The 14,352-nt window shown below is 39.4% G+C and overlaps 1 protein-coding gene across 1 annotated transcript in view; it reads right to left on the minus strand.

The window, feature by feature from the left end:
* BTBD1 (BTB domain containing 1) overlaps window positions 1-14,352 on the minus strand; it is a 28,340-nt gene that overhangs the window by 6,371 nt on the left and 7,617 nt on the right. Inside the window, exons 2-5 of the mRNA XM_084756274.1 lie at window positions 13,136-13,292; window positions 9,630-9,735; window positions 5,594-5,791; window positions 2,049-2,241 (exon numbers count right to left, since the gene is read on the minus strand). Of these exons, the coding sequence (XP_084612400.1) occupies window positions 2,049-2,241; window positions 5,594-5,791; window positions 9,630-9,735; window positions 13,136-13,292 (654 nt within the window). The remainder of the gene's footprint in view (window positions 1-2,048; window positions 2,242-5,593; window positions 5,792-9,629; window positions 9,736-13,135; window positions 13,293-14,352) is intronic.

A 14,352-nucleotide genomic window follows, 5' to 3' on the forward strand; every position in this document is an offset into this window, starting at 1 on the left:
CACACCTACCTTAGACTTAAACCCTGCGAACGACTCATCCTACACTGTTATCTTCATTTTACAGAAAGAGCACTTGGAGCTCATGACTGACCACGCTGCCCTGCTAACAGCTGGACTCGTCTAAACACTAGCCCAGAGCAGGGTTTCTCCCGCTGCACGGCCCTTCCCTTCAGTCGGCCTGGGGATATGCCACTCAAGTCTCTGGCAGAAAGTAATGAGTAAGAGTTCCAAGTTCAGATACAGAAGCATGAATACAAAGAATGGACTCACTTTTATCAAATATTGGACCATAAGGTATTAATATGTGCATACTTTGTAGCTGGCACATGTAAGAGTGTACACAGAGAGATGTACACTCAGTTTGCCTGCTAGTGTCCCACCCAAAGTAGGAATTTTACTATCAGTTTCACTATTTCTTCTCAATTTTTTTTTTTTTTCAAGACAGGGTTTCTCTGTGTAGCCTTAGCTGTCCTGGAACTCGCTTTGTAGACCAGGCTGGCCTCGAACTCACAGTGATCTGCCTGCCTCTGCCTCGAGTGCTGGGACTAAAGGTGTGTGCCATTAAGCCTGGCTATTTCTCCTTAAATTGTTATTATCAGCTGAATTTATTTATATTACAGGTAAATTGTACTGTGTTTGTATTATAGATAGGCCATTTATCCTCTAAATTATAACAATATGAATTTTTAAAAAAGATTTATTTATTTATTATTATGCATACAGTGCTGTCTTCATGTACACCCGCAGGCCAGAAGAGGCATCAGATCACATTATAGATGGTCGTGGGTCACCATGTGGTTGCTGGGAATTGAACTCAGGACCTCAGGAAAAGCAGTCAGTGCCCTTAACCTCTGAGCCATCTCTCCAGCCCAACAACATGAGTTTTAAGTCATTAAAGTATAAAATATTTACTACAGAAAAACTGAGTTTCTTATAGCTATATGCTAATGTACATCCAGAATTAATGGGAAGGCCTTTTTATGACTGCATTCAACTACTGCCGAAACTCAGCAAAGTTGGTAGGTATGTCTAGCTGGATTTTCAATTTCTGATTTCTCTTTAATAGTCTGTCATTGTTAGAGAAATGCTTTCTAGGCTTACCCTATTAATAGTTAAACACCAGGTACAAAGGTAAAATCTGATCAAAGGCATCTCCTACCCACCTCAATAGTTCCGCTGTCTGTTGGAACCACTGTTTCCTGTGGTCTCCTCCTGTGCTGAGCTATATTATATTAATACATCCACACTGAGCTGCTACCTCCCTCTGCAAACACACTGCATTGCTTCTCACAGCACTGCTCTGTTAAGGCAGAGTGGGCATGCAGAATGTCCCACAAGGCCAGGCTGATCCCGAACATGTGTGGTGGAGTTTGCTCCCTTCAGTAACTACCCACATGGCGGTCGCCTCTCTCACTGCTCAAGGAAGTGCTGTTCCTTCAGTGTTTGATAAAAACTCACCTGTAAAAACCTTGTGAATGAACAGTTCTCTGATAACTTTTAATTCTTCCCAGGGTAACTGGTCTACTCAGGCTTTCTTCTTCGGTCAATTTTGATAATTTATATTTGCCTATAAAATGATCGATTCCATCAAGATGTTCAATTTATTAGCAGAGTAAGCCCAGAATTAAAGTAAAAATTTCAGCATATCAGTTGCTTTTTTATTTCTAAATATGAATTTAAAGAACTGCTTCTTCTAGGATTTTTTGTTGTTGTTGTTGATCTTTTAAGGAAAACAGATTATGAATTGATCAATTTTCTTTTAACTCACTACTTTCTTCGTTTGCCTATTTAATTTCTCTAGGGCTCTTTCTATGTTTATTTTCTACTTACATGAATCAAATATTTAAATCATTTATTCCTACTTTTTATTTGCTAAAAGCAGTTAATTATTATTTATTTCTTTGTGTGCTGCTGTGGCCTCATCCTGTATTAAGCAAGCTATAAAAAAAGTATTGATTAACTACCCCTCACCCTCCTCTTACGAGAATAACGGCTAACCTCTGCCTGCTGCCTGCACCCACGTCCCACACCCACACTCCTACAGATACCTGATCCGATCACTGGTTCCACTATAACCCCAGCGGCTCTCTACTTGCTGGAATCTATTGATGCAGCATTCCTTCCCTCTGAGGCAGCATCGCGGTCGGTCGATGTATTCTACTCGGGGTTTAGGGTTGACAGTAAAATGAAGAAAGAGGTTTACCACTTCACGATCTGACAAAATTCCAGATTGAGCAGGACCTGGAGAAATAGGAAAAAACCAGCATATAAATTTTAGTATACATTTGAAGTTTTTTGTTTTGTTTTGTTTTGAGACAGGGTTTCTCTGTGTTAGCCTTGGCTGTCCTAGACTCCCTTTGTAGACCAGGCTGGCCTTGAACTCACAGAGATCCACCTGCCTCTGCCTCCCGAGTGCTGGGATCAGAGGCGTGCGGCACCACCGCCTAGTGTACATTTGAAATTTTGATCAATCCTTCTGAGGCTAACTTGAAAGAATGTTATTAAGGTAAGCAAAGGCTTAGATGAACTCTACCATAACAAAAGGATTTTTCTGTCCACTCTCCTGAGTACCACAGACTTCTATTCACCAAAAGAACCATTCTCTCTGGTGGCATATCACCTCCAAGGACATACAGGTACTTATGACCTTCCATCTCCCACTTAATACTTGTCTGAGGGTAAAATCTGAATAAAGGGACATTTCAATACAGACAGACGGGGAATAATATTTTATTTCTGGGGTTCAGAAGTTAGTAGAAGGTGAGAGCTATGGTTGGGAAAGCTGTGGAAAGAGAAAACCACATACAGTACAATTTTCCAATTCACTGTTCTTATTGAAAAAAAAAATGCCAAGTACTTTAAACTTACAGAATTAATGCTGCTCCTTCACAAAGAGGCAGGATCCCTTAAAAAGCAGTAGAACAGAGGAAGAAGAAACCTCAAAATACTAGAAATTTAGATTAGGAAGCCACCTGATTTTTGTTTGTTTGTTTGTTTTTTTGAGACAGAGTTTTGTTGTTGTTGTTGTTTTGGTTTGTTTGGGTTGTGTGTGTGTGTGTGTGTGTGTGTGTGTGTGTGTGTGTGTGTTGGCTGTTCTGAACTCACTTTGTAGACCAAGCTGACCCCAAACTCACAGAGATCTGTCTGCCTCTGCCTCCTAAGTACTGGGTTACAGGCATGTGCCACCACTGCCTGGTGCCTACTGATTTTAAAACACGGAATTTAAAGAATTTTCAGCATGACAACCAGGTGTGGTGGTGCATGCCTGTAATCCCAGAATTTGGATGCAGAGGCAGCTTAATTTCTGTAAATTCAGGGTCAGCATACTCTACATAGCAACGTCCACATCACAGCAGCCACACAGGAAAACCCTGATTTAAATTAAAAAAAAATTTAAAATCACATACAAAATAACAAAAGGTACTGGCTTGACATACATGATGTAAGCTTTATTACTTATAATCTGTGAATAAGGAAAGAGTATAAAGAAAACAAGCAAGAAAGTACAGAGGGAGGGGAGGGAAGAGAGGACATAAGAAATAGAACTGAACCTATATATGATGAACAAGAGATAAAAATGAAAACTCATCTTCCTCCAGATGGATTAAAATGGTAAGGATAAGGGCTAAGGAGTTACCTTCGTCTGCAAAGTTCAATCCCCAGCTCCCATGTAAAAAGCCAGGCACGGAAGTATACACTTGTGATCCCAGCACTGGGGAGGCAAAGCCAGGCACAGGACAAGAAAGATTGTCCCCAAAAGAAAACCAATGTGGCCAGTTCCGAAGAAAACAACATCCAAGGCTGGCCTCTGGCCTCTGGCCTCTGCACTGCACTACCTACACACTTTTTAAGATTAAAAATGCGTAATTCAAGCCTGTAGCAAGAGAAATTTCCTTAGTTGAAAAAAAAGAAAGCCTGGGATTAAAGATGGTGGCACACCTGTAATCCCAGCAGTCAGGAGGCAGAGGCAAGCAGACCACTGAGTCTGCTGGTCTACAAAGTGAGTGTCTGGGTAGCCAGGGCTACAGAGAGAAACTCTGTCTTGAGAAAAAAAAAACCAAAAAAGAAAGTCTTCAGGTCTCGAAAAACATGTAAGAGCTTAAAGAAGGTAAAGTCACATTCACTAAAATGAACAGAGGTAAATCAAAGAATTAAGGCCTGTTGTGTGAAAGGATGGACCTAATAAGTCAACAACTTACTAGAAAGGAAGGCTAATGTAAAATCCTAAAAGTACGGGAGAAAAGGTATGCATCCTTCGGAAGAGGTAATGAGACTAGGCCAATGAAAATAATGGATGCCAAAAGAAACCAAGATCACAGCCAAACAGCAGATGAATAACAGCCAAACTGAAGTTGTAGGCCCAGAAACAGAACCTTGACAAATGACAGCAGGAAAAGATGTTTGCAGAGGAACAGAGCAGGATGGAGCTGAGAGAATCTGATGGTCTAAAAGCTGCTAATGAGAAACACTGTTCAGCTTGACTGACATGATCCCAGAGAGCAGCACAGTGGTCACTACAAGGCATGAATTTACGCCGGGCAGTCAGAAGGCAGAGGCAGGCGGATCCCGGTGAGTTCGAGGCCAGCCTGGTCTACAAAGTGAGTCCAGGACAGCCAGGGCTACACAGAGAGACCCTGTCTCGAAACCCCCGCCTCCCCCCAAAAAAAGAATGAATTTACCTAAATGACTACTAACTTTTAAGATAACAGAATCTTGCAGGCTTTACAATATATAAGAGGTAGAATACATGAAATGGCACCAAACACTGAAGAGAGTGTTATTAGTAAAGTCTCTTGTACTGCACGGGAAAGTTTATTTGAAATTTTTAAATTTTAAGATTTAATTTTAAAATCATGTAAGGAAGCATTTGTATATTATCAAGTAACCCACCAAAAGAATAGTCGAGGCTCACAACCGCCTGTGATGCCAGTTGCAAGGGGATCTCAGACCTCCGGCTTGTGTGGCACCTGCACTCATACGCACTTACTACCTCTCACACACATGCAATTGACAATATGCCCTGTTTTTGAGACAGGGTTTCTCTGTGTAGCCCTAGCTGTCCTGGACTTGCTTTGTAGACCAGGCTGGCTGGCCTTGAATTCACAGCGATCCACCTGCCTCTGCCTCCCGAGTGCTGGGATTAAAGGCGTGCGCCACCACACCCGGCTCCAACAAAAATATTTACATGTATACCAAATGACATGTATATGAATGCTCTTTTTAATTTTTATTATTTTATTCTAATGTATGAGTGCATCAGGCCTTTGGGACTGTGGTTACAGAGTGTTGTAAACTACCATGTGAATGGCAGTCACACATCAAAAATTGAAAATCAGGTCTGGCTCATTTTAATCAGATGCAGCAACCACAAAGGCTAAAAAGACTTGTTCCTCTAACCTTGGGTAAGACACTTAAATCTTTTCTAGTTTACTTCTCTAATCTATAAAATGTAGATGTTATCCTCAACAGCTCTTATGAGAATTAAATACAATTATATACAAACATGTTTATTATGTAGCTAGTGCTTAGTAAGTCAACTTTTTTTTTTTTTTTTTGCTCTGGAACTAATTTCAGATTAGTGATGCAGCCTTACCTGCTGCAAATTCCTCAATTGTCATCAGTGGGAACCGGATTAAGGAAAGTGCTTTTCCTAGAACTTTCTGTTTGTTTCCAAACGTCACAGGCAATTGTTGTCTCTGACATTCTGCTTCTGCCCAACGTACAATAGCTCCAAAAAGTCGACTTTCTCGGATACTCAGTGTGTCTCTTTCTAGAACTGCACAGAGTGTATCTACAGAAAAAAATACAATAATAAAGAGTGTTGCACTTTTTTACAAAGTACTATTTATACTAAGTTTTTAAATCTTAGCTTAGAAAAAAAAAAACCACATATACACAAAACCCCCAAACCAACAAAACTACAGATTAGATACTTAAAAACTATTAATAAAAACTAAGATTTGCAGGTAGGATGGTGGATTAGCAGCATCCTCTGCAACCTAGTTAAAGACAGTAACCAGGAAAAAAAACAATAAACTCTTCCTAAGAGAAAGAGTGAAGAAAAAAAGATTAAAAAACTAAGACAAGACGCCTGCAAAGTAGTAGCTAGGAGTGGCAGCCAACTGGCACCCACAGGATCAGCAGCGTCGGCTGGAGGATGCTCTTTCCTACAGACACAACAGTGCAACAACAGGGAACTGGAAAGCAAAGGAGACCAGGGGCTGGGCGCACACGAGTGGAGAGACGGCCTGGCACCACAGGTTGCAGGGACAGAGCCTCACGCTCAGATTCTCCACCAGAGCTCTGAAGTGAACAGCCTGAAGAACCACCCCACCATGCCTGGGTGAGACACAAACAGAAACCAGCAAGCATACTGCTGAATTTGCTGTGGTCTCCTTGTGTAGTAGGAAGGGGTCACACACCACAAAGGTGAGTAATCACAGGTGACTAGGCCTTCCCCACCCGCCCCCAGCCGCCGCAAGGCCTCACTCACAGGAAACTCCACGCACGGAGAGAACAACTGATCGCCAAACACTAGAGATGACAAGCTGTAACTAACTGGTAAGGGAGACATGGAGTCTCTGCAAGGCTATCCTCTCTCCATATCTATTCAACTAAAGGAAATTAAGGGGATTCAAATCGGAAAGGAAGCAGTCAAAGCACTGCTGTTCACCGATGGTATGAAAATATACACAAGGGCCCAAAATTTCTACCAGGGAACTTCTATAGCTGATAAACACCTTCAGCAAAGTGGCTAACAAAGATTAACTCATTAACTCAAGGGGGAAAAAGTTGCCCTCTTATATACAAATGACAAACGGGGCTGAGAGAGAAATCAGGGAAACAACACCCTTCACAATAGCCACAAATAATATAAAATACCTTGAGGTAACTAACCAAGCAAGTCAAAGACTTGTATGACAGAACTTTAGTCTTTGAAGAAGGAAATTGAAGAAGATATCAGAAGACAGAAGGATCTTTCATGCTCATGGATCAGCAGAATTACCACAGGAAAACTTATCAAACACAACCTACAGATTCAATTTCACCATCACCGAAGTTCTGACACAACACTTTACAGACCTTGACAGAACAATACTCAACGTCATATGGAGAACAAAAACCCAGGATAGCTAACACAACTGTGTACATTAGAAGAACTTCTGGAGATCATCACCATCCCTGATCTCAAGCTGTAGTACAAAGCAACAGTAATAAAAACCACATGGCACTGGCATAAAAATAGATCAGCGGAATCAAATTGAAGACCCAGACATAAATCCACACACCTATGGACACCTGATTTTCGATAAAGAAGCCAGGAATATACAACAGGAAAAAGAAAGCATTTTCAACCAATGTTGCTGGTCTAACTGATTTCAGTATGTAGAAGACTGCAAACAGATCCATACCTACCGCTGCACAAAACACAAGTCCAAGTGGACTAAAGACTTTACCATAAGAAACCAGCAAAACTAAATCTGACAGAAGAGAAAGTGGGGCCAGGCACACGCCTGTAATCCCAGCACTCAGGGAGGCAGAGGTAGGTGGATCAATGTGAGTTCCAGGCCAGCCAGATCTACAAAGTGAGTCCTAACAGAAACAAAAAGGAAACAAGTAAAAGTAGGCACTCATACTTAAAAAGCAATCTAGTCTCATACATGAGCTTAAAAAATAAGTAAGTAAAATACTTTAGAGACCCCAAGTGTGTCACTTGAAAGTAAAATATAAGCATTAATAATCATAAGAATTCAAAATTTATTCAGGAAACATTGTTTAATAAAGACTGATAAAATAAAATGTACTTTATCTTTCCCAAAAGATATTCTAGATGTTGACATTTTTCCTATGGGATTTTATTCTCTACAGTACATAAGCAAAATTGGTATTACTATAAAAGATCTAAGTTACATCTAAAACTCTTAAATTACATTTATGTGTACATGTATACACACATTTGGAGGCCAGAGGACATCTTGGAGGAATCAGTTCTTTCCTTTTCCAATAAGGTCCTAGGTGTTTAACCTGGGCTGTTAGGCTTTGCAGCAATATCTTTATCCACTGAGCCATCTTGCTACCTTACATTTTAAATTTAAATTAAAAGACTGCTATATTTATACACAGCAAAAATCAACTAAGTATTAAACATGAGTAAATAAATTATTCAGAAATACATATAAAATTATTTTTAAAAACAACCTTTTGCAGTCACACTAAAAGCCAAATATTTGCTTATCAAGGGTGGGGAAAGTTCTAAGATGTTGTGTCAGAGCCAGAATGCACTTTGGGGTTTGTGACTACAGCCAAGCCTATCTCTCCTGTATTACAAAAAGCTTTATAAAAAGTTTGAATTATGTTCTTACTGCAGTGGAAACAGAAGTAATACAACCTGATTTTTCATTTAAGAACATTATTCTAAGCCGTGCAAATGAGAAAGAACACACTAGCTTATATGGCAGCAGCAGGTAAGAAATGGTCAGTGCAGGAGTTGTTTTCAAAGTGCTGAGACTGCATGTGGGGCACAAATGAAAAAGAATGATCAAGATTAAGTTCTAGGGTTTAAGCTTGAAGGTCTAAAAGTACATATTTAAAAGCACCTCCTGTTGTGAAAGAGCGAAAAGAATACAAAAATTTTAGAGCATCAGCCTTCTTGGTGAAGACTAAAGACAGCCAGAAAGGAAGCGAGGAATTCTAACATGAGGAGGAAAATTATTTCTCTCTTGACTGTTTTGTATGAGATACCTTTTTTAAAATCTGCAAATGAAACAAAGAGGGTATATATCAGTTTCAATTCCAAAAAAGAGGGACTGATGACACATATTTCCAGTTCATCATAAAAGAAAGATAATTTAACCTATGGGAATTAGGTTTTCTCTCCTGCAAAACGAAGTTCAAATCCTAACTAACCCCTCACTCCATGGCCCTCTTCCACCTGGAACTATCTGCCAGCCCCTGTCTGCCACACCTCCTCCATGTGACTCCACTGTCTCTACCGCCAGTGCTGTCGTGCTCGCTCATCAGGCACTTTGCTTCTTGTGGTGCTGAATGGAAACAGCGCGTCATGCACGCCAGGCCAGTCATCTACCACTAAGTCACACCCCGGTCCAAGTGCTATCCATTCCTTAAGGCTCACGGCAGAACCTCGTGTCATAATTTCCCCAAAACAATCCCAATTTAAAGTAACGTCTCAAAAATAAAATAAAATAAAGTAACATCTCAATTTTTTGTAGTTGCCAAGTAATTATCTTCCACAGATCTGATACCTACTTAGAAAAACAAAAGTGACTGTTACATGCTAATCTAAGGGGCTAAATCCTAATGTTCACATATTTTGTTACTTGACATCTCTGTCCGTTATTTAACAAGACAAATCACATTTTACTCTTCTTTTTACTTGCTCTAGGACCATACTACAATCCCATGAAGATGGTGAGCAATCTTAGTTGTTTGGTACCTGCTGGAGCACCCTGAGGTAGTTAGGACCTTCAGGGGTAATTTCACTAAGAAGAAAGCACAACTTACAGACCTTCAATCATTTGAAGAAAACACTAATTTACACAGTTTTCCAACAAGGCTGACAAGACATTGCTATGCTTAAAATGTAAATGTTTTGTTTAGTGGGAACTTACCTATGTCAATATCAGTAAACCCTTCCGCGCTTATCGCATCCACCGTGCTTTTGTCTATCGTGTCTAGACACAGACTAGCCAGCTGAGGCTCATCGAATAACCGTGCCTATGCATACAAAGAAACAGTAATCTTACTCTATTTACCTTCAGACTGCGCACATTCAAAGTTGACACTGTGGACAGTTGTAATTGCTAATTATGCAAATTCTGACAATGAGAAGCAGAAGGCTAAGGAATACTAATGTTTCGCATTATCAGCAATCTTGTCTTTTTATTTTCATATACAGATTTATCACAGCCTGTTTCCTTGTGTATAACTTAGTGTGATCCTTCACAAGCTCTCTAGGCTAGGTAAAGCACAGCACACAGTTCAGTGGTGTCCACCGATCTGTCTGAGATCATCCAGTCAGACACAATGCCGGCCAGAATGTAACATTGTAGTTTTACTGTCACTGGGAACTAGAACAGCAACTATCAACAGTAAAAAATAAATCACAATTGTTTTTAACATTTCCTGTTGTGGTGGGTGCTGTCTAAGAACTTCAGAGCACCGTAGCTCCAAGCAGCCAACTAATTAACCACACCAGAAATGATACCCATAACCTGACATGACTGACGGGTCTTCACTTAATTTTAAGTAAAATTCTCTTCTTAAAGATTTAGCTATTTTTATCTTAGTGTATCTTTAGCATTTTGTGTGTATGTATACATGGTACTGTGCATGTGCTTGGTGCTTGCACAGACCAAAGAGAGATCTGGATTCCTGGAGCTGGAGTTAGAGAAGGCTGGGACACCATGTGGCGCTAGAGATTGAAACTGGCCCCATTCGTGGGGCGTTGGGGGAAGTGAACCATAAGTCCAAGTTGCATATACTGTGGGCTTTTAAACTTCTTAAGAACAAGGCCATTCTCACGTAACTTTAGAAATTAGTTTTTGCAAATACAAAATTAATACAATATTTATTAATTTAATGGCTGATTTTAGTTTTGTAACTTTGACCTGGTCCTATTTTTGTAACATTTTTCCTTCTAGTACAGGATCCAGTCTACAACCAGAGTTCATTCTTTAAAAAAAATAAGTGCATTTTTATACAGTGGAAATCAATCAAACAGATTTTTGCTTGTTTGTTTGAAGACAGGCTTTCTCTGTGTAGCCCTGGTTATCCTGGAACTCACTATGTAGACATGACTGGCCTCAAACTCACAAAAAACTACCTGTTTCTGCCTCCTGAATACTGGGATTAAAGGCATGTGCCACCTGGCCCAGTTCATCAACAAATACTTTAACTGGCCAACCAGACTATTTTTATTTGTTGTTCAAATAAAACAATTATCTTTCAAGCTACAGAAAATATGTTCTATACACATTTTTGTGGTAACAACTATTTGTTTATATATTTTTAATAATAAAATTGTTATCTTAAGGATAAACCAAGTTTCTTGGTTTATAAATAACAGAATTTGAAATATAAAAGTTGTTAATGCCAGGAGGTGGTGGGACATGCCTTTAATCCTAGCACTTGGGAGCAAGAGAGTTCCAAAACATACAGAGCTATACAGAGAAACACTGTCTCAAAAAACAAAACAAAAACCCAACCAACCAACCAACCAAACAAACAAACAAAAAATTGTTACTTAGCCTGGCATGGTGAAACATACCTTTAGTCCCATCACTAGGGAGGCAGAGATAGGCGGGTCTCTTGAGTTTGAGGCCAGCCTGGGGGAAAAAAAACCCTATCTCAAAACCAAAACAAAAAAGTTGTTAACTTAATCTGCTCCAATACATTAAAATTCCTTAAATAATACATCAATCTTAATATCAACTTATTTATTAGATTCTTTTACCTGATGTTTTTGTTTGTGTTTGTTATACAGGAAATAGCACATATTTGTTATATGGCTTTGGTTAATTTATTTCACCTCTGCCTCAATTTCTGCCCATACCTAGGATTGAACTCAGAACCTTGCTCCTTCCCTAACTCCCCTCAGACTTTCAGTTTCTTAATGGTACATAAGTGTTCACTCTGAATAGCAACACTTCATGAAAAGAGTGTAACAAGGATTAGTTAAAGTACACAAACTACTAAGAAAGATATCCAACTCAACAGCCGCCCTCCAGCCCATTCTGCTATTACTACTAGCTAGCCTGGTCTCTGGAATATGTGGATTTCCATCACCATGTCCAAGAAGAGTGACATCAGCAAGGTCTTTCTTCAAGTACAAATATTTAATAAAGAAGTCTGTTTTAAAGCACCCGATGTTTACCTCATGGCAGAATAAACAACCACAAAGATGAGCTCTGGGCCTTCCTGTATCACTTCCTGTGAGGTTTTAGACAGGCAGTTATAAATTCTCATTTATAAAATGAGAACTGATCTAGGAGTCACCAGGAATTATTTCTAGAAGTGAATTCAACAAGAATATATAATTGCTTTGTTTCACAAAATTGCATGTTGCTGCCCAGGCTAATTGTAAACTTCTGGGCTCTAAGTAATGCCTCCGTCAGCCTCCTGAGTGCTGGAACTACAGGCATGTGCCATCGTGTCAGGCAGGATTTTATTTTATCAACTCCTAATTTTAAACACAGTTCATATAAAGTATGTGTCTAAAAAGAAAAATAATTTATTTTTATCTAAAGAAGGTGAGATTACAGACACAACAAAAAAATGCTAAATAATACATGTTATGAATGGCTAATGGTCCTTGAGTTATGTTTAGTTTATAAAAACATTACTAGGCCGCACACTTACAATATGGGTACTTTCCTGTACAGATTGGACTTAATGTGGTATAAAGAATATTCATATGACCCTAATACCATAACTGCTCCAGTAATGAATCAGGGAGCTTCCAGGTGTTGGTACAGAAATAAAAGATTGTCAATCTTAAAACTCCTATGTTATTAAACACTCAATTTTAATTTCAGATCAAAAAAAAAAAAAAAACCTGAAAATGAAGATGTCCAGGAAATGTCATTGTATCATACTTTCAACCGTAGCAAGGACACTGTGTTTTAATGCCTTCTCAAATCCTAAGCAGCCATCTAACCTGATATCACATAACCCCACTTTATAGGCTTCAGTTTCGTTACCTATGATTTAGCATATTAATTTAATTTACTTTTCTATTCTAAAATTCTTATAAATACATATTCCTCCCCCAAATAATCGCAAAAAATAACTACATAAACAAAAATAGCCACATACTTTTAAATGATATAGAATTATCCAGGAAATGTTAATATTTACATATAATTATGTTCAGTTTGATATTGTTCCCATTTTGTTGTATTTTGTTCGTTTCTTTCTTTTGTTTTGTTTTTTGAGACAGGGTTTCTCTCTGTAGCCCTGGCTGTCCTAGAACTAACTCTGTAGACCAGGCTGGCCTCAAATTCAAAGATCCACCTGCCTCTGCCTCTGCCTCCCGAGTGCTGGGACTAAGAGTGAACACCACCACAACTGGCTTATGTTCAGTCTTTAAGCTACTATTTTAGCTATATTTACTTACCTGGGTAAGCAACATAAAGGCATTGTCTGCCCTAAGATGTTTGGTGAGGAATTCTACACAATGTGCTTCCAGGGCAGGGACTGCATATTTCTTAGCAGTATAAAGGGTAGTCATAACGGTTTCTGGACCAATTTGAACTTCGTCTGAATACAAAAATCTGAAAAGCAATTGGAAATTTTAAATAGATGATCAGTATTGTTTTAGACAGGTAATCTATCAGAATTAAAATTTAATGAGCAAATAAACAAAAGAATAAACCCTAAAATTTACCCCTGGGTAGGTAAGAAGCGCCTGCCCAGACATCACATTCTTACTCCTGAGAAGTACAAAGCATGTCTGTCTTCAGGAGGGTCAGTAGTGCTCAAGATACACACCTGTTGAAGTTATTTTTATAAAACCATGTTACTTCTCTTAGTTTATTTCTTAACCCGACTATCACATAAGTGAGTGAAACACTTTTATAATACAAGGCTTCACAACGCAATCTGAGCAGTGTGAGCCTGTCCTTACCCCCTAGGCTATCCTGTCTCACTCCCAGCAAACATCCCAGCGATACTTGCACTTTGTACCTTTCCTAGGCTCCTTCCTCCTGATCCTCCCTGGACCTCTACCCAGGGCTGAATCCCCTGCTTCCTCTCCTAACTCCTCCTCCCCTGGCTGGCAGGACGTGCAGCCTTAGTCTCACCCCTGGCTTTAAGCTGCTTTACAGATGTATCAGGGGGACAGTTGGGGAACAGAGTTTATACAACATTTAGACGGGTAATTCTGAGAACAAAGCTTGCAATCAGAGACATGGGTGACAGAAATCAGCATTTAAACTACACAATAACCTTATGCCTACATATCCTAAACCAAACCTTGGGCTCCCCACAGCTGCATACAAGAACAGTAGCTCACCAGTGTCTCCTCCTCATCAAAGGGCAGTCACTTGAGTAAATCTACCATTAGCCAAGGTCACATTTAAAAATGTTTTAAAAATGCATTTTATTTCTTGATAGTAGATACTTCTTATTCTTTAAAGCATTTCATAGTCATTTCAGAATCAGCACAATAACCACAGATTAGAGTGCTGGGGCTCTAGAGGGATAAAATAATATAATAATCCAGTTACCCTGTATCCACAGGCGTCAGTGGACTCAACCAAATCTCTACAAACAATACATGTGGGGGGGGGAGTGGCGGAGAAACAGTGTGGGTTTGAACTAGTGCTATCATTC

Source organism: Acomys minous (genome assembly GCF_964271855.1).
Source record: "Acomys minous genome assembly, chromosome: 2".
In the NCBI taxonomy this organism is placed as follows: domain Eukaryota; kingdom Metazoa; phylum Chordata; class Mammalia; order Rodentia; family Muridae; genus Acomys; species Acomys minous.